The sequence below is a fragment of the Hemibagrus wyckioides genome, linkage group LG15 (assembly GCF_019097595.1).
Source record: "Hemibagrus wyckioides isolate EC202008001 linkage group LG15, SWU_Hwy_1.0, whole genome shotgun sequence".
NCBI classification, from domain to species: domain Eukaryota; kingdom Metazoa; phylum Chordata; class Actinopteri; order Siluriformes; family Bagridae; genus Hemibagrus; species Hemibagrus wyckioides.
In genome coordinates this window covers 21,806,336-21,827,160 of record NC_080724.1, presented here as the reverse complement: position 1 = coordinate 21,827,160, position 20,825 = coordinate 21,806,336, and the positions used below count along the sequence as shown (strand labels likewise).

Below are 20,825 nucleotides of genomic sequence, written 5' to 3'. Positions count from 1 at the left end.
AAGGCACTAACGTCAAAAAGGTGAGGAAATGGTCTGATGAAGCCAACGCTGCCCTGCAGGAGTGCTTTGAGACTACTAACTGGGAAGTACTCTGTGAACCACATGGTGAGGACATCGTCAAACTGACAGACTGCATCACGGACTATGCATCAATTTCTGTGTCGACATCTGCATGCCCCTAAAAACCATCCACTCCTTCCCCAACAACAAACCCTGGGTCACCAAAGACATTAAAGCCATGGTCAATGATAAAAAGAAGGCTTTTAAGTCTGGAGACAGAGAGGAAGTTAAGAGGGCTCAGACAGACTGCTGTCTGTCAAAATAAGGGAGGGAAAAGGGATGTAGAGGAGGAAACTGAAAAAGAGTCTGCAGCCTAACAACATGAGGGAGGTGTGGAAAGGCATGAGGACAATCACTGGCTACAAGACCAGCAGCCAGGTGATGGAGAGTAACACGGATTATGCAAATGAGCTTAATCTATGCTTCAATAGATTTGATGTCAAGCCTTACATGCAACCGCCCCTCTGCCCCATTACATGTTCATCAGTTCATCCCCCTCAGGTAGTGGCTACTATTCCAGACTCCTGTGGAACTATCACCGTCTCAGTGGATCAAGTGAGAAGGGAACTAAGCAGGCTTCACTCCTCAAAGACTGTGGACCCAGATGGAATCAGTCCAAGAATACTGAAAGCCTGTGCCTTGCAACTTTGTGGAGTACTCCAGAACATCTTCAACCTAAGCCTGCATCTGGGGAGGGTCCCGGTTCTATGGAAAACATCATGCCTAGTACCGGTACCAAAGGATTGCACGGCCCTGTGCCCCTAATGATTACAGGCCTGTAGCGCTGACCTCTCATTTAATGAAAGCTTTTGAGAGACTGATCCTCAGTTCCATGCAACCCCTCGTCAAACCCTTCCTCAATCCCCTACCAGCCTCGACTCAGAGTGGACAATGCCATTATATATCTGCTTCACTGCACCTACACCCACCAAGAGAAACCAGGGAGCTCTGTGAGGTTTATGTTTTTCGATTTCTCAAGCACTTTTAACACCATCAGGCCCACCCTACTGGGAGAGAAGGTGAAGAACATTAATGTGTACACTCATCTGGTTTCATGGATTATGGACTACCTCACCGGACGTCCCCAGTACGTCAGAATACAGAACTGTGTGTCCGACACCTTGATCTGTAGCACTGGTGCTCTTCAGAAATTCTCTGATGACTCTGTGATTGTCGGATGTATTCAGGGAGGTAACACCTCAGAGTACCGGACAGCAGTGGACAACTTTGTCACCTGTTGTGAGCTCAACCACCTACAGCTCAATGTTGGGAAAACAAAGGAACTGGTAGTGGAACCCCAGCCTCTCCTTTGTCTGTCCTTGGAGAGAATATTGAGATTGTCGAGTATTACAGATATCTTGGAGTCCATATTGACAACAAACTGGACTGGACACTAAACTTAACAGCGCTCTACAAGAAAGGACAGAGTAGGTTGCTCAGGTCCTTTGACGTCTGCAACACCATTCTGCAGATGTTCTACGAATCTGTGGTGTCTAGTGTCATTTTCTATGCAGCGGTCTGTTGGGGAAGTAAACTGGGGGCTGGCTCTGTACTTGGCATGAAGCTGGACCCAGTTCACGTTGTTGTTGAGAGAAGGATGCTGTCAAAACTCCATTCAATCCCTTCTCATCCACTACACAGTGTGTTGGTTGATCAGAAGAGCACATTCAGCCAGAGACTGACCACTGCCAAGTGAAGCACTGACCGCTTTAGGAGATCTTTCATCCCTGTGGCAATTAAACTGTACAATTCCTCCCTTTAAGTGTTTGACATTTTCATGTGCAATTTCATGTGCTATAATTAATAATGGGTGCTATAGTAATTATAGACCTTTCATGTTCAATACAACTTCACCATTATCACTTGTTAAAATGATCACCAATTTACAATATTACAGTTTATCACTATTATTTGTATAGTATTTGTGTTTATTTATTCTATTTTTCAGTTTATAGAAGGGTGTATATATTTCTTTCTTTCTCTCTTATATTTTTATTTTATTAGAGTAACTGTAACATGGCAAAGGACTTTCCCCCTTGGATTAATAAAGTTCTTTCAATCCTGAATCTTGAAATCTGAATGACATGAACCTCATGTTCCTTTTTGCTTCTACTTTTTGCTTCTGCTTTGGATGTAAATTGAGCCAGAATACATAAAAAAAAAATCGTTTTTAATTTTCCAGGGAATTCTGGATTCTTCATTTCTGACATAATTTACATAAAATTAGCATTCCTGAAATCCTGAGATTTTTTTTTATTTAAGGATGTGATTGGGTAAAAATCTCAAATTCAAATTCTGTGGTTTTTAAAAATGCAAATTCAAACAAATAAAAAATTAAACAAAAACTTTTACGCTCACGTTTATTGTAATATCACAGTTTTTGGTGTCATATCAGAATTTGATTTATTCATTTCCACTTCCAGACAAAAGCAGGATTCACGCTAAACCCTTTGTGGCTCCGCCCCTCCGCTCCTGAGTTGGGGGATTTTTCTGGGAAACACCACTTCCTGTCACACTGGGCACTGGAAGTCGGGTAAAGTGCCGCTAATCCTGCTAACACGCTTCCAACAAGGAGGAACCGTTAGTCCACAAAAAACAAAAACAAACAAAAAAATAAAGTGAAAGGTGTGGCTGATCCAGGCAGCGCTATAAAAGAACACAAACAGCTAAAAGTGGATTAAAGTGGATCATGTTTCCTGTTCACACACACTCCAGATCTCAGCTCTAACGCAGGACACTCCTGCTGATTTCAGAGCAAATATTTCCTCAGATGAACTCCAAACATTTCAAAACCAGACGGCTGGAAAACACTCAGGTTTAGAAGAAAAAGAATCTGCTGGAAACCAGAATGATGCTAATGCAATTAGTGTGACGTATAAATCAGACTCTCACTAGTGCAAACAAAAGCTACACAAACCACGCCCACAGGACACGCCTGCGCGACACACCCATGGGACACGCCCACACGCCAAAAATTACAAGCAATAAGAGAGAATGATCCACATGACCCCTGGGTACTTGTACAATATTTACATTATTTCGTCTAATAATTTGAAGGATTTCAGGTGGCTAGGATAAACAAACAAACAAACAAACAAAACACTCCCTTGTAGTTCTGTTTGCTTGGGTCAAGATGGATGGATAGACAGACAGATAAACACTGGCTTGTAGTTCTTTTTTTATAAGCTATGACGAGGCTGTGATCTAAACCCTCTCATTAAGACGTCGTTTGTGTCCACGTCATATTTACAGAAGTGACCTGCTGAGAGACTGAAACACTTCTCCTTTCATATCCTCAGCACCGAGCGAGCCACAAACACAGAATAATGAAAAGACACACATTTTTAAAAACACATGGGACACACAGCCACGTTCCTGCGGCCTGCAAACACCAACCCCTCGCATGGAGCCGGGGAAAACAAGGAAACGAGGCATCCTTCAGCAGATCATGAGCTTTTAATGTTCTGTAAAAGTGGACAAGTATCTGATCTTCAGACGTCACCCAGTGCGTATCGCTGTTCCACTACAGGATCACCACCACAGCTCCAAACTTCCACTTTCTCACACACCCACACTTTCACACGGATACACACCGCATTACTGAACAGATTTATGAAATAGTAATCACCTTGGAATTATCTGAGAACATTCATTTAATATAAAACAATATTCAGATTTCCATTCTCTCGAGACGCTGGTGTTTTTTTATAACATTATGCATTAAAAAAAAATTAATTAAACAAGAAATTTTAATAAATAATTACAACAAAAAATTTAAACCTTAATTATTTAAAAGATACTTATGGTTTTATTTATGTATTTATTTATTTATAGTAAACTGTATTTTTTTTTATATGCTTTAACTGTGTACCTTTTTTTATTTTATTATAAAAACGTTTGACTTTTTTTTATATTTAGAACATTTCTTCGTGACACTGCTACACATGCACTTTTTTTTAAAATAAATGACTGATATTTTTTCACTTTATTATTCTCCATTTTAAATAATCACACAACAATTTAAGGCTAAAAAAGACAGGAAAGCGAGCATTTCCAGCAGTTGAGGTTTAAGGAGCATAAAGTGGGGTTTAATAATTATATCTCCAGCTGTGCACAAAGAAAAACTAAAAGCAAATAAACAGAAGTAGAAACAATAATTCCTCAACGTTAATGCTATTTATGAAACGTCTGATTTGACATTTCGAGTTTAAGTCGTTTTCCCACTGAATAAATATTAATATTAACAAACTGACGATAGCCAGATGTGCGTCAGATGTTGGCTAAGATGAACACACGCTAATAGATTTTATTTCAAAATAATAAACTCAAAACGTTCTGTGTTTACTGCGACAGAAAATTAGAACGCATGTTATTGGTGAAGCAGGGGGCGGAGCTTGCTAAGCATTGTTAATTAATATCATGTATACAAATGATTAAATATGATAATATGATGAGTGTTTATTTGCTATTTATTTTTGGTGTATTTTTAATTAAGTCACAGTAACAATCTTAAATTATGGAGCTTCTACACAAAATGTACAAAATTGACAGGAACACAACACCATGATCAACACCACCATGATCAACACCACCATGATCAACAACACCATCAACACCATGATCAACACCACCATGATCAACAACACCATCAACAACAACACCATCAACAACAACACCATCAACAACAACACCATCAACACCATGATCAACACCACCATGATCAACAACACCATCAACAACAACACCATCAACACCACCATGATCAACAACACCATCAACACCACCATGATCAACAACACCATCAACACCACCATCAACAACACCATCAATACCACCATGATCAACAACACCATGATCAACAACACCATCAATACCACCATGGTCAACAACACGACCACCATGATCAACAACACCATCGACAACAACACCACAATCAAAAGCACCATCAACACCTCCACAACACCACCATCAATAACACCACCTGCAACATCAACAACTTCAACAACATTGAGCATTGTCAGTGGACATCATGTAAACATGATCACATAAATAAAGAACCTGAGAGGACTTCAGACGTGTGTCTCACACATGACCCAGACTTCAGACGTGTGTCTCACACATGACCCAGACTTCAGACGTGTGTCTCACACATGACCCAGACTTCAGACGTGTGTCTCACACATGACCCAGACTAAAGACGTGTGTCTCACACATGACCCAGACTAAAGACGTGTGTCTCACACATGACCCAGACTAAAGACGTGTGTCTCACATGACCCTGAGTGTCTGCTGTCAGGAGCTCGATGAGCCAAGAGAAAGGGGGAAAAGAAAATCTCACTCGGGCCATTTTTCCTGCTCGGCTGCTGCATCCGGAGCAGAGTGCAGCTGTGAGTGAGGCATCCTGCTCTGTGTGTGTGTGTGTGTGTGTGTGTGTGTGTGTGGACACACCAGCTGCTACACAAAGGCCTACATGACGTTCTGCTCCGTACACAGCCGTGTTCCCAAAACAGCCACCTTTCTGCAGAGTTTCTGTTGAGTGTTAGAGACGAGCGATGTCGTGAAAACATGCGGGAAAATATCACAATATGAACAGAGGAAATGTTTTTAACTGAATTTGTTGATTCAGTGATCGAGAAATAAACGAGTGAAAGAGAAGAAGTCCAGCAGTTTTAAACTCTCAAAACTCTTCACTAAACGATTAGCACATGTTCAGATGTGTGTACGAAGTTACATCAACGCTAATCATACTGTAATGCCATAACGTACATCACATCTAAACACCACAACGTCTAACACCACAACGTCTAACACCACAACGTCTAAAACACCACAATGTCTAAACACCACAACGTCTAAAACACCACAACGTCTAACACCACAACGTCTAAAACACCACAACGTCTAACACCACGTCTAAAACACCACAACGTCTAACACCACAACGTCTAACACCACAACGTCTAAAACACCACAATGTCTAAACACCACAACGTCTAAAACACCACAACGTCTAAACACCACAACATCTAAACACAACGTCTAAACACCACAACGTCTGAACACAACAACATCTAAACACCACAACGTCTGAACACAACAACATCTGAACAACGTCTAAACACCACAACGTCTAAACACCACAACGTCTAAACACCACAACGTCTAAACACCACAACGTCTGAACACAACAACATCTAAACAACGTCTAAACACCACAACGTCTAAACACCACAACGTCTGAACACAACAACATCTAAACACCACAACGTCTGAACACAACAACATCTAAACACAACGTCTAAACACCACAACGTCTGAACACAACAACATCTAAACAACGTCTAAACACCACAACGTCTAAACACCACAACGTCTGAACACAACGTCTAAACACCACAACGTCTGAACACAACATCTAAACACAACGTCTAAACACCACAACGTCTAAACACCACAACATCTAAACACCACAACGTCTAAACACAACAACATCTAAACACCACAACGTCTGAACACAAGAACATCTAAACACCACAACGTCTGAACACAACAACATCTAAACACAACGTCTAAACACCACAACGTCTGAACACAACAACATCTAAACAACGTCTAAACACCACAACGTCTAAACACCACAACGTCTAAACACCACAACGTCTGAACACCACAACGTCTGAACACAACGTCTAAACACCACAACATCTAAACACAACGTCTAAACACCACAACGTCTAAACACCACAACATCTAAACACCACAACGTCTAAACACAACAACATCTAAACACAACGTCTAAACACCACAACGTCTGAACACAACAACATCTAAACAACGTCTAAACACCACAACGTCTAAACACCACAACGTCTAAACACCACAACGTCTGAACACCACAACGTCTGAACACCACAACGTCTGAACACCACAACGTCTGAACACAACGTCTAAACACCACAACGTCTGAACACCACAACGTCTGAACACCACAACGTCTGAACACAATGTCTGAACACAACAACATCTAAACAACGTCTAAACACCACAACGTCTAAACACCACAACGTCTGACCACCACAACGTCTGACCACCACAACGTCTGACCACCACAACGTCTGAACACAACGTCTAAACACCACAACGTCTAAACACCACAACGTCTAAACACCACAACGTCTAAACACCACAACATCTAAACACAACGTCTAAACACCACAACGTCTAACCACCACAACATCTAAACACCACAACGTCTGAACACAACAACATCTAAACACAACGTCTAAACACCACAACGTCTGAACACAACAACATCTAAACAACATCTAAACACCACAACGTCTGAACACCACAACGTCTGAACACAATGTCTAAACACCACAACGTCTGAACACAACGTCTAAACACCACAACGTCTGAACACAACAACATCTAAACAACGTCTAAACACCACAACGTCTAAAACACCACAACGTCTAACACCACAACGTCTAAAACACCACAACGTCTAACACCACGTCTAAAACACCACAACGTCTAACACCACAACGTCTAACACCACAACGTCTAACACCACAACGTCTAAAACACCACAACGTCTAAAACACCACAACGTCTAAACACCACAACGTCTAAACACCACAACATCTAAACACCACAACGTCTGAACACAACAACATCTAAACACAACGTCTAAACACCACAACGTCTGAACACAACAACATCTAAACAACGTCTAAACACCACAACGTCTAAACACCACAACGTCTAAACACCACAACGTCTGAACACAACGTCTAAACACCACAACATCTAAACACAACGTCTAAACACCACAACGTCTAAACACCACAACATCTAAACACCACAACGTCTAAACACCACAACGTCTAAACACCACAACGTCTAAACACAACGTCTAAACACAACGTCTAAACACCACAACGTCTGAACACAACAACATCTAAACAACGTCTAAACACCACAACGTCTGAACACCACAACGTCTGAACACCACAACGTCTGAACACCACAACGTCTAAACACCACAACGTCTGAACACCACAACGTCTGAACACAATGTCTGAACACAACAACATCTAAACAACGTCTAAACACCACAACGTCTAAACACCACAACGTCTGACCACCACAACGTCTGACCACCACAACGTCTGACCACCACAACGTCTGAACACCACAACGTCTAAACACCACAACGTCTAAACACCACAACGTCTAAACACCACAACATCTAAACACAACGTCTAAACACCACAACGTCTAACCACCACAACATCTAAACACCACAACGTCTGAACACAACAACATCTAAACACAACGTCTAAACACCACAACGTCTGAACACAACAACATCTAAACAACGTCTAAACACCACAACGTCTGAACACCACAACGTCTGAACACAACGTCTAAACACCACAACGTCTGAACACAACGTCTAAACACCACAACGTCTGAACACAACGTCTAAACACAACAACATCTAAACAACGTCTGAACACCACAACGTCTGAACACCACAACGTCTGAACACCACAACGTCTAAACACCACAACGTCTAAACACCACAACGTCTAAACAACGTCTGAACACCACAACGTCTAAACACCACAACGTCTAAACACCACAACATCTAAACAACGTCTAAACACCACAACATCTAAACACCACAACGTCTAAAACACCACAACGTCTAAACACCACAACGTCTAAACACCACAACGTCTAAACACCACAACGTCTAAACACCACAACGTCTAAACACCACAACGTCTAAACACCACAACGTCTGAACACCACAACGTCTAAACCACCACAACGTCTAAACCACAACGTCTAAAACACCACAACGTCTAACACCACGTCTAAAACACCACAACGTCTAACACCACAACGTCTAACACCACAACGTCTAAAACACCACAATGTCTAAACACCACAACGTCTAAAACACCACAACGTCTAAACACAACAACATCTAAACACAACGTCTAAACACCACAACGTCTGAACACAACAACATCTAAACACCACAACGTCTGAACACAACAACATCTGAACAACGTCTAAACACCACAACGTCTAAACACCACAACGTCTGAACACAACAACATCTAAACAACGTCTAAACACCACAACGTCTAAACACCACAACGTCTGAACACAACAACATCTAAACACCACAACGTCTGAACACAACAACATCTAAACACAACGTCTAAACACCACAACGTCTGAACACAACAACATCTAAACAACGTCTAAACACCACAACGTCTAAACACCACAACGTCTGAACACAACGTCTAAACACCACAACGTCTGAACACAACATCTAAACACAACGTCTAAACACCACAACGTCTAAACACCACAACATCTAAACACCACAACGTCTAAACACAACAACATCTAAACACCACAACGTCTGAACACAAGAACATCTAAACACCACAACGTCTGAACACAACAACATCTAAACACAACGTCTAAACACCACAACGTCTGAACACAACAACATCTAAACAACGTCTAAACACCACAACGTCTAAACACCACAACGTCTGAACACCACAACGTCTGAACACAACGTCTAAACACCACAACATCTAAACACAACGTCTAAACACCACAACGTCTAAACACCACAACATCTAAACACCACAACGTCTAAACACAACAACATCTAAACACAACGTCTAAACACCACAACGTCTGAACACAACAACATCTAAACAACGTCTAAACACCACAACGTCTAAACACCACAACGTCTGAACACCACAACGTCTGAACACCACAACGTCTGAACACCACAACGTCTGAACACAACGTCTAAACACCACAACGTCTGAACACCACAACGTCTGAACACAACGTCTGAACACAACAACATCTAAACAACGTCTAAACACCACAACGTCTAAACACCACAACGTCTGACCACCACAACGTCTGACCACCACAACGTCTGAACACAACGTCTAAACACCACAACGTCTAAACACCACAACGTCTAAACACCACAACATCTAAACACCACAACATCTAAACACAACGTCTAAACACCACAACGTCTAACCACCACAACATCTAAACACCACAACGTCTGAACACAACAACATCTAAACACAACGTCTAAACACCACAACGTCTGAACACAACAACATCTAAACAACATCTAAACACCACAACGTCTGAACACCACAACGTCTGAACACAATGTCTAAACACCACAACGTCTGAACACAACGTCTAAACACCACAACGTCTGAACACAACAACATCTAAACAACGTCTAAACACCACAACGTCTAAAACACCACAACGTCTAACACCACAACGTCTAAAACACCACAACGTCTAACACCACGTCTAAAACACCACAACGTCTAACACCACAACGTCTAACACCACAACGTCTAACACCACAACGTCTAACACCACAACGTCTAAAACACCACAACGTCTAACACCACAACGTCTAACACCACAACGTCTAAAACACCACAACGTCTAAAACACCACAACGTCTAAAACACCACAACGTCTAAACACCACAACGTCTAAACACCACAACGTCTAAACACCACAACGTCTAAACACAACAACATCTAAACACCACAACGTCTGAACACAACAACATCTAAACACAACGTCTAAACACCACAACGTCTGAACACAACAACATCTAAACAACGTCTAAACACCACAACGTCTAAACACCACAACGTCTAAACACCACAACGTCTGAACACAACGTCTAAACACCACAACATCTAAACACAACGTCTAAACACCACAACGTCTAAACACCACAACATCTAAACACCACAACGTCTAAACACAACGTCTAAACACAACGTCTAAACACCACAACGTCTGAACACAACAACATCTAAACAACGTCTAAACACCACAACGTCTGAACACCACAACGTCTGAACACCACAACGTCTGAACACCACAACGTCTAAACACCACAACGTCTGAACACCACAACGTCTGAACACAACGTCTGAACACAACAACATCTAAACAACGTCTAAACACCACAACGTCTAAACACCACAACGTCTGACCACCACAACGTCTGACCACCACAACGTCTGACCACCACAACGTCTGACCACCACAACGTCTGAACACCACAACGTCTGAACACCACAACGTCTAAACACCACAACGTCTAAACACCACAACGTCTAAACACCACAACATCTAAACACAACGTCTAAACACCACAACGTCTAACCACCACAACATCTAAACACCACAACGTCTGAACACAACAACATCTAAACACAACGTCTAAACACCACAACGTCTGAACACAACAACATCTAAACAACGTCTAAACACCACAACGTCTGAACACCACAACGTCTGAACACAACGTCTAAACACCACAACGTCTGAACACAACGTCTAAACACCACAACGTCTGAACACAACGTCTAAACACAACAACATCTAAACAACGTCTAAACACCACAACGTCTGAACACCACAACGTCTGAACACCACAACGTCTGAACACCACAACGTCTAAACACCACAACGTCTAAACAACGTCTGAACACCACAACGTCTGAACACCACAACGTCTGAACACCACAACGTCTGAACACCACAACGTCTGAACACAACGTCTAAACACCACAACGTCTGAACACAACAACATCTAAACAACGTCTAAACACCACAACGTCTGAACACCACAACGTCTGAACACCACAACGTCTGAACACCACAACGTCTGAACACAACGTCTAAACACCACAACGTCTGAACACAACGTCTAAACACCACAACGTCTGAACACAACAACATCTAAACAACGTCTGAACACCACAACGTCTGAACACCACAACGTCTGAACACCACAACGTCTAAACACCACAACGTCTAAACACCACAACGTCTGAACACAACAACATCTAAACAACGTCTAAACACCACAACGTCTAAACACCACAACATCTAAACAACGTCTAAACACCACAACGTCTGAACACCACAACGTCTGAACACAACGTCTAAACACCACAACGTCTAAACACCACAACGTCTAAACACCACAACGTCTGAACACCACAACGTCTGAACACCACAACGTTTAAACCACCACAACGTCTAAACCACAACGTCTAAAACACCACAACGTCTGAACACCACAACGTCTAAACACCACAACGTCTAAACACCACAACGTCTAAACACCACAACGTCTAAACACCACAACGTCTAAACAGAAATAAACACCTAAACATCAATAAACATCTAAACACTGTAGTATATATACATGCTGTATATATTTCTATCAAACACATTGCTGGATTTGTGACGTTTAAATCAGATCATTTATTTTCAGGGAAATCTGATCGGATTTTTGAAGAGCGAGATGTCGTGTCTGCATCACCGCCAGCCGTGTTAGATCAGACAGAGCATAACACAACCTAACATAATGAAGTATTAAACCCCAGACATAGTACAGAGCCTGTGAAGCCTGGAATGTCCGATCTCCGATCTGTAACATCTAATCCATTCTAATCCAGTTTATCACTAATGTCCACTCAGCCGCGTCCAATCTCTAATATCCTTGATCACGCTCAAACATTCAGTAACATCCGATCTCTGTTGTCTAATCTTTTAAATAACCTCCAATCTCTTCATTAACGGTCTATTCTAATCTCTAATATAAATACTGTAATATGTCCAATCCCGAAGAATTACCATCTAATCCATTTTCTAATGTCAATTCAGTCCAACCTCTGATATCTAATATTCTTTATGTAGCAACATTTCTGCAACATCCAATCCATTCTGTAGAGTCCATTTTGTCCAATCTCGAACATCCCATATCAAATATCCATTCTGTATCCTCCATTCTTTGGTGTCCAATCAGTAACATCCAGTCCATTCTGTGCTGTCTGATCTCTAATATCCATTCAACAGCATCCAATCTTTGAAATCCAATCCTATCTGTAACATCCAATGGTAACATGTCCAACTCATTCTTTAAAATCAAATCTAATAAAAATTTCCATTTTCTAATTCCATCCTCTCTGTAACCTCCATGTCTAATGTCTAGTCTGATGTTAAATCTGTTTCATTTCTAAAAAACAGAGCACTTTTTAAGCATCAGAATAACAAATGAATATTTTTATTTTCCAAAAACATTCCACAGAACCTGGAAACAAACCTGCGCATTAGACTGGAACGTAACATCATAACACCATCCTCAGACCGTCTGATTAGTTTCTCTCGTTACTCCGTAAACAGATCATGACGTCATCGCTTTAGCATAATCTACACTACACTAAAGTTGACACGCTTAGCCGTGTAAAAGCTGGAGGAACAATTAAGTCCAGTATGCAGCGTTTCCAGAGAAACAGGTCCAGGTGCTCGAACAGACACGCTGAATCAGACACGAGAGATCGGATTAGATGATAAGACTTTGCCTTTCTTTTCCTTTCTGTTACAGAGAGACACCAAAAACTGAAACCTTGTGTATGAGCTGACGTCGTGACCCAGAACATAACGCTTTTATTAAAAAACTAACTAAAGCTGGATTTTTTTGGATTGGATTTTATTAACTGAAACGGGAAAAAAAACATGAAATCATTTATAGTGCGTATATAATGGAGGATAAACACACACAGAGGATAAATAAATAAATAAAATACAAAATAAATAATAATTTAATAAAATAAATAAATAAAAACAATGTATTAAAATAAAAAATTAAACTAAATTCAATTAATTTAAATTAAATTAATAAATAAAGTCTTTATATTTAAACATTCAAAAGATCTAATAAAAATCTTTTCCTTTGGTTACAGAAAAAAAAAAATCAGTCTTTTCTCCCCACCCTGGCGTCCAATTAACCGTTTTGTTTCATCTATTTATTTATTTTTGTTCAGTCAGATCGGATTAATCTCTATTAAAAACAATCCAGAATTATTACAGATTAATTTAATGTATAGAAGAATACCACACAGTAAAGACTCGGCCGGTTTATACAGTTTTTAGGACACCAGGTACAACCTAGCATCTTTTGTTTATATTAGCGAAAAACATTTTATCTCAGAATCATCACGGACTTACGACTGACCGACAAACACGTCTACTACTGGACACCAGAAGGAAAAGAAATTCTGCTACAATCATTTATTTTTTATTGATTTAGTTTTATTATTATTTAACAACTAAACAAAATGAATTAGCATTACTGCAAGAATTAGCATTCGATCTGCTAGCTAGCAGCTGGAAGAATGGAGACGTCTGACTAGCATCCGAGCGAAGCCATGTTATTAAACAATTAGCTCAAAAGCAGGAATAATCCGCTACGGAAATAAAAACATCAGCATGCGTTCAGTGGTGTCTGATCAATAGCACAAATTCTGGAATGTCCAATCTGCGATGTCCAATTTTAATTCAACAAATTAGCTAGCGTCCAGTCCAGTGTGTAACATCCAGTCTAATCTCTAACAAGCACAATATTCTCCAATGTCTTTCTAAATCTCTGACATCCATTCTGAAATCTAATCTCGGACATCCAATCTAAAACTGATGCCCAGTCACTCTAACATAAAGCCTGCAATGTCCGATCTCTTAGGTCAAATGTCCATTACCAAATATCAGTTCTGTAACCTCTAATCTTTGGTGTCCAATCTGAAGCATCCAGTCCAGTCCATTCAACAGGATCCAAGCTCAAATATCCCATCACTAACATCCAATCTCTAACATCCATTCAGTAAGATCCAATCTCTGATGTCCAATTATTTAACTATCATCCAATCTATTCAGTAACATTCAATCCTATGCTAATATCTAATCACTAACAAATTCTGTAATATCGTATTTAACATCCAATTTCAAACTTCCAGTGTCCAATCTCTAATGGACATTACTAAAATTAATATGTAATCCACCATGGAGGATCCAATCCATTCTCTAATGTCACATCTCAAATTGTTGGTGACATTTCTAATGTCTAATCTGACCCCTCATGTCTAATCTCCAATATCTAACATCCAATCCATCCAGTCTGTAGAGTCCAGGCTATTCTTTATGTCCAATCTCTAACATCCAATACCAAGTATTCGTTCTGTATCCTCCAATTTATTGGTGTCCAAACTGCATCATCCAGTCCATTTTGTTCTGTCCGATCTCTAACATCCAATCTCTCATATGATCTGTTTAGGAATGTCTGATCTATTCTCTAATGTCAAATCTAATCACAGCCAAGACCACACACGATACTCAGAAGTTGTAAATATTGTGTTTTTTCAGCCAAAGAAACTTGATTTTTAACCGATTGCGGCCCGTTAGCGACATGTTAGCAAACAAAGTATCATATCACATGTCATATCAACCAAAACGATATCATCCAATCAGCTACGAGGAGTGTTAACGCATCACAATATCGATATCAGATCATATCCAATCCTAACCTCCAACAACCTTGAGCTCAAACCACACTCACACACACACTCTCTCTAACACACTCACACACACTCTCTCTCTCTCTGACACACACACTCACACTCTCTCTGACACACACACACACACTCTCTCTGACACACACACACACACTCTCTCTGACACACACACACACACTCTCTCTGACACACACACACACACTCTCTCTGACACACACACACACACACTCTCTCTGACACACACACACACACACTCTCTCTGACACACACACACACACTCTCTCTGACACACACACACACACTCTCTCTCTAACACACTCACACTCTCTCTCTAACACACACACACTCTCTCTCACACACACACTCTCTCTCACACACACACACTCTCTCTCACACACACACTCTCTCTCACACACACACTCTCTCTCACACACACACTCTCTCTCACACACACACTCTCTCTCACACACACACTCTCTCTCACACACACACTCTCTCTCACACACACACTCTCTCTCACACACACACTCTCTCTCACACACACACTCTCTCTCACACACACACACACTCTAACACACTCACACACACACTCTAACACACACACTCTCTCTCTAACACACACACTCTCTCTCTCTCTAACACACACACACACTCTCTCTCTAACACACACACACACTCTCTCTCTAACACACACACACACTCTCTCTCTAACACACACACACACTCTCTCTCTAACACACACACACTCTCTCTAACACACACACTCTCTCTAACACACACACTCTCTCTAACACACACACTCTCTCTAACACACACACTCTCTCTAACACACACACTCTCTCTAACACACACACTCTCTCTAACACACACACTCTCTCTCTAACACACACACTCTCTCTAACACACACACACACACTCTCTCTCTAACACACACACACACACTCTCTCTCTCTAACACACACACACTCTCTCTCTCTAACACACACACACTCTCTCTCTAACACACACACACTCTCTCTCTAACACACACACACTCTCTCTCTAACACACACACACACACTCTCTCTAACACACACACACTCTCTCTAACACACACACACTCTCTCTCTCTAACACACACACTCTCTCTCTCTAACACACACACACACTCTCTCTAACACACACACACACTCTCTCTAACACACACACACACACACTCTCTCTCTAACACACACACACTCTCTCTCTAACACACACACACACTCTCTCTCTAACACACACACACACTCTCTCTCTAACACACACACACACACTCTCTAACACACACACACACTCTCTCTCTAACACACACACACACTCTCTCTCTAACTCACACACACACTCTCTCTCTAACACACACACACACTCTCTCTAACACACACACACACACACTCTCTCTCTCTAACACACACACTCTCTCTAACACACACACACACTCTCTAACACACACACACACTCTCTCTCTAACACACTCTCTCTCTAACACACACACACACTCTCTAACACACACACTCTCTCTCTCTAACACACACACACTCTCTCTCTCTAACACACACACTCTCTCTCTCTCTAACACACACACACTCTCTCTCTAACACACACACACTCTCTCTCTAACACACACACACACTCTCTCTCTAACACACACACACTCTCTCTCTAACACACACACACTCTCTCTCTAACACACACACACTCTCTCTCTAACACACACACACTCTCTCTCTAACACACACACACTCTCTCTCTAACACACACACACTCTCTCTCTAACACACACACACTCTCTCTCTAACACACACACACTCTCTCTCTAACACACACACACTCTCTCTCTAACACACACACACTCTCTCTCTAACACACACACACTCTCTCTCTAACACACACACACTCTCTCTCTAACACACACACACTCTCTAACACACACACACTCTCTCTCTAACACACACACACACTCTCTCTCTAACACACACACTCTCTAACACACACACTCTCTCTCTAACACACACACTCTCTCTCTAACACACACACTCTCTCTCTAACACACACACTCTCTCTCTAACACACACACTCTCTCTCTAACACACACACTCTCTCTCTAACACACACTCTCTCTCTCTAACACACACTCTCTCTCTAACACACACTCTCTCTCTCTAACACACACTCTCTCTCTAACACACACTCTCTCTCTAACACACACACACACTCTCTCTCTAACACACACACACACACACTCTCTAACACACACACTCTCTCTAACACACACACACTCTCTAACACACACACACACACACTCTCTAACAAACACACACTCTCTCTCTAACACACACACACACTCTCTCTCTCTAACACACACACACACACACACTCTCTCTCTAACACACACACACACACTCTCTCTCTAACACACACACACTCTCTAACACACACACACACTCTCTCTCTAACACACACACACACTCTCTCTAACACACACACACACTCTCTCTCTAACACACACACACACTCTCTCTAACACACACACACTCTCTAACACACACACTCTCTCTCTAACACACACACACACACACACTCTCTCTCTAACACACACACACACTCTCTCTCTAACACACACACACACACACTCTCTCTCTAACACACACACACACACTCTCTAACACACACACACACACTCTCTCTCTAACACACACACACACACTCTCTCTCTAACACACACACACACACTCTCTCTCTAACACACACACACTCTCTAACACACACACACACACACTCTCTCTCTAACACACACACACACACTCTCTCTCTAACACACACACACTCTCTCTAACACACACACACTCTCTCTCTAACACACACACACTCTCTCTCTCTAACACACACACACTCTCTCTCTCTCTCTCTCTAACACACACACACTAACACACACACTCGCTCTAAAACACAGACACACACAGTTTCTAATACACACACACCCCGCTACTCACTTTCCCCCTCGATCTTGTCGGTGCCTCTGGTCCAGATGATCTGTCTGGTCTCCAGCTTCACCTGAAACGTCCTCCTCTCAGGCCTCTGAGATTTCTTGGAGTAGAAGAGCGTGAGCACGGTGCCGAGCTCCAGGTCTCGGTACACGTTGTTCATCTCCGTGTCGCTCAGCGTCCACGGCCCAGGTCCGTTGGAGAAGAAGGAGGGAGCTGTAGCCATGGCCACTTCCCCTGTTTGTTCTCCCTTTCCCCTTTCAGAACAATTTAGAGGCTCCTGCACCTCCTCCTGAATGGGACACCTATGAAAAAAATGTAAAAAAAAACCAGCCCAGAGGGAGGGGGGGGGAATTAATCTCACTGCCTCGTTTTTTTTAATTATTATTTATTATTATTTCCTTACACACAAAAACAACACCAAAATAAGGAAGATGAAGACGAAAAAGAAGATGAAGAAGCTGAAATGAATACAACTGGTCTGGAAAACACCTTCATTTTTTTTTTTTTTGTCTCCATTATTTTGTGCGAAAAGGTAAAGGCGAGGGTGTGTGTGTGTGTGTGTGTGTGTGTGTGTGTTTTAAACTTTAAAACCTGTATAAACATGAGAAAGGTCAGCTTTATGACCCCCCACACACACACACAAGTTTCGAGATTACAAACACCCGTAATGTTAGTGTAAAATGTGTCACTTTGTATTGAAATTATTATTATTATTATTATTATTATTATTAGTTTGTTGTATGTGGTGTGTGTGTGTGCGTGCGTGAGCTGACACACCGCTAAGCTAATGGCTAACCTCATCCCAGCTTGTCTGGATGAGCTACAGCTCCACTTTACCTCCTGGGGAAGTTTTCTTTCTAAACCAGGATCTGTTGTTCTTCCTCTTCTTCTTGTTGTTGTTTTTTCTTTCTCTTGTAGTCGGAAACGGATAAAAAGTAACAGTGGTGCTGAATGTAGGCCGAGCGGTGTTACATTTCAAAGAAGCAGAATGCACAGAAGTATGGCTGAAGGAGAAAGAAAGAAACAGAGAGAGAGAGGGGAAAGAGAGAGAGAGAGAGGGAGAGGGAGAGGGAGAGGGAGAGGGAGGGAGAGAGAGAGAAAGAGGGGAAGGTAACGTTTTCTACCGGATTTTTTTTAATAAAGAAGGGAAAAGGGTTCCGGTGTTTACCGTGAAGAAAGCAGCGCAGGGACGGCGGACAGACGCGGCGGAGTCTCGGCGCAATCTCAGTCCTGCTGCACATCTCCGGAGCCGCCGCACATCGACTCTCTCTCTCTCTCTCTCTCTCTCTCTTTTCCCTTATTTCTCTCTCTGTCTCGGTGTCGGTCTTTCCCCAGGAATTACAACATGTCTCTGCAGCGAGGCGTTCTCAGGGCCGGAGCTCAAGCCGCGTCGGTTTCTCCCTCGCTTCTCTCTCTCTCTCTCTTTCTGCGCTCCTGCTGTTTTTTTGCTCACTGCTTCCTCCGGGTTTGCGCCCATAGAGGAGAGGAGAGAGAGAGAAAAAACCCCGAGCTGCTCGGATTGAGACGCGGCCGCTGCGGCCCTTCCCCCATCCGAGTCCCCTTCACTTCCAACAAAGCGGCCTCTTAAAGGCGCAGTGCACCAATTATAAAAAAAAAAAACAAAAAACACTTACTGTACCTGTAACCACACACACACACACTCACACACTCGCGCGCGCGCGCAGTGTCACAGAACAAACACCACGGACCACACGACTCGGGTTTACAGTCTTCTAGAACAAGATCCTAAAAAAATTCTAATTGAACCATGTTCTATCAAGAATGTTCCAGAGATGTGTCCTGGTTCTAGAGAGTCCAGTCTGTACAGCCGCCATACCCCATTAAGCACCCTGGTCCTGTCTTCTATGTCATATTCGAAAGCATCCCGATGATACATTCTGGTTCTAGAACGTCCGCTTTACATAGCAGTCTTACATAGCTGTCGTATTCCAGAGCATCCCTGTGGCATGTCCTGGTTCTAGAATGTCCATTCTGGCCCAGTCTGCATAGCCATATTCCAGACAGTAGCGAGAACTTGGTCTGGTTCTAGAACATCATATTTTAAAGCATCTTGATGACACATTATTGTTCTAGAATGTCTGCTTTACATAGCACTCTTACATAGCCGTCATATTCCAGAGCATCCCCATTAAGCTCCCTGGTTCTAGAATGAGATATTCTAAAGCGTCCTGATGACATTTTCTGGTTCTAGAACATCTGCTTTACATAGCAGTCTTACATAGCCGTCGTATTCCAGAGCATCCCCGTGACATGTCCTGGTTCTAGAATGTCC

The 20,825-nt window shown here is 42.0% G+C and overlaps 1 protein-coding gene across 3 annotated transcripts in view; it reads right to left on the bottom strand.

Moving 5' to 3' along the window:
- The window catches only part of plcg1 (phospholipase C, gamma 1), a 61,761-nt gene extending 41,669 nt beyond the window's left edge, over nt 1-20,092 (bottom strand). The window contains exons 1-3 of one of the 3 annotated variants that reach the window (XM_058409978.1): nt 19,701-20,091; nt 19,370-19,536; nt 18,539-18,834 (exon numbers count right to left, since the gene is read on the bottom strand). In XM_058409978.1, coding sequence (XP_058265961.1) covers nt 18,539-18,755 — 217 coding nt within the window. In that variant the 5' untranslated portion in view covers nt 18,756-18,834; nt 19,370-19,536; nt 19,701-20,091. Of the gene's footprint in view, nt 1-18,538; nt 18,835-19,369; nt 19,537-19,700 lie in introns of all 3 variants that reach the window. The other 2 variants (XM_058409979.1, XM_058409977.1) reach the window with 2 other exon arrangements.
- Between the last annotated feature and the right edge of the window lie 733 nt (nt 20,093-20,825).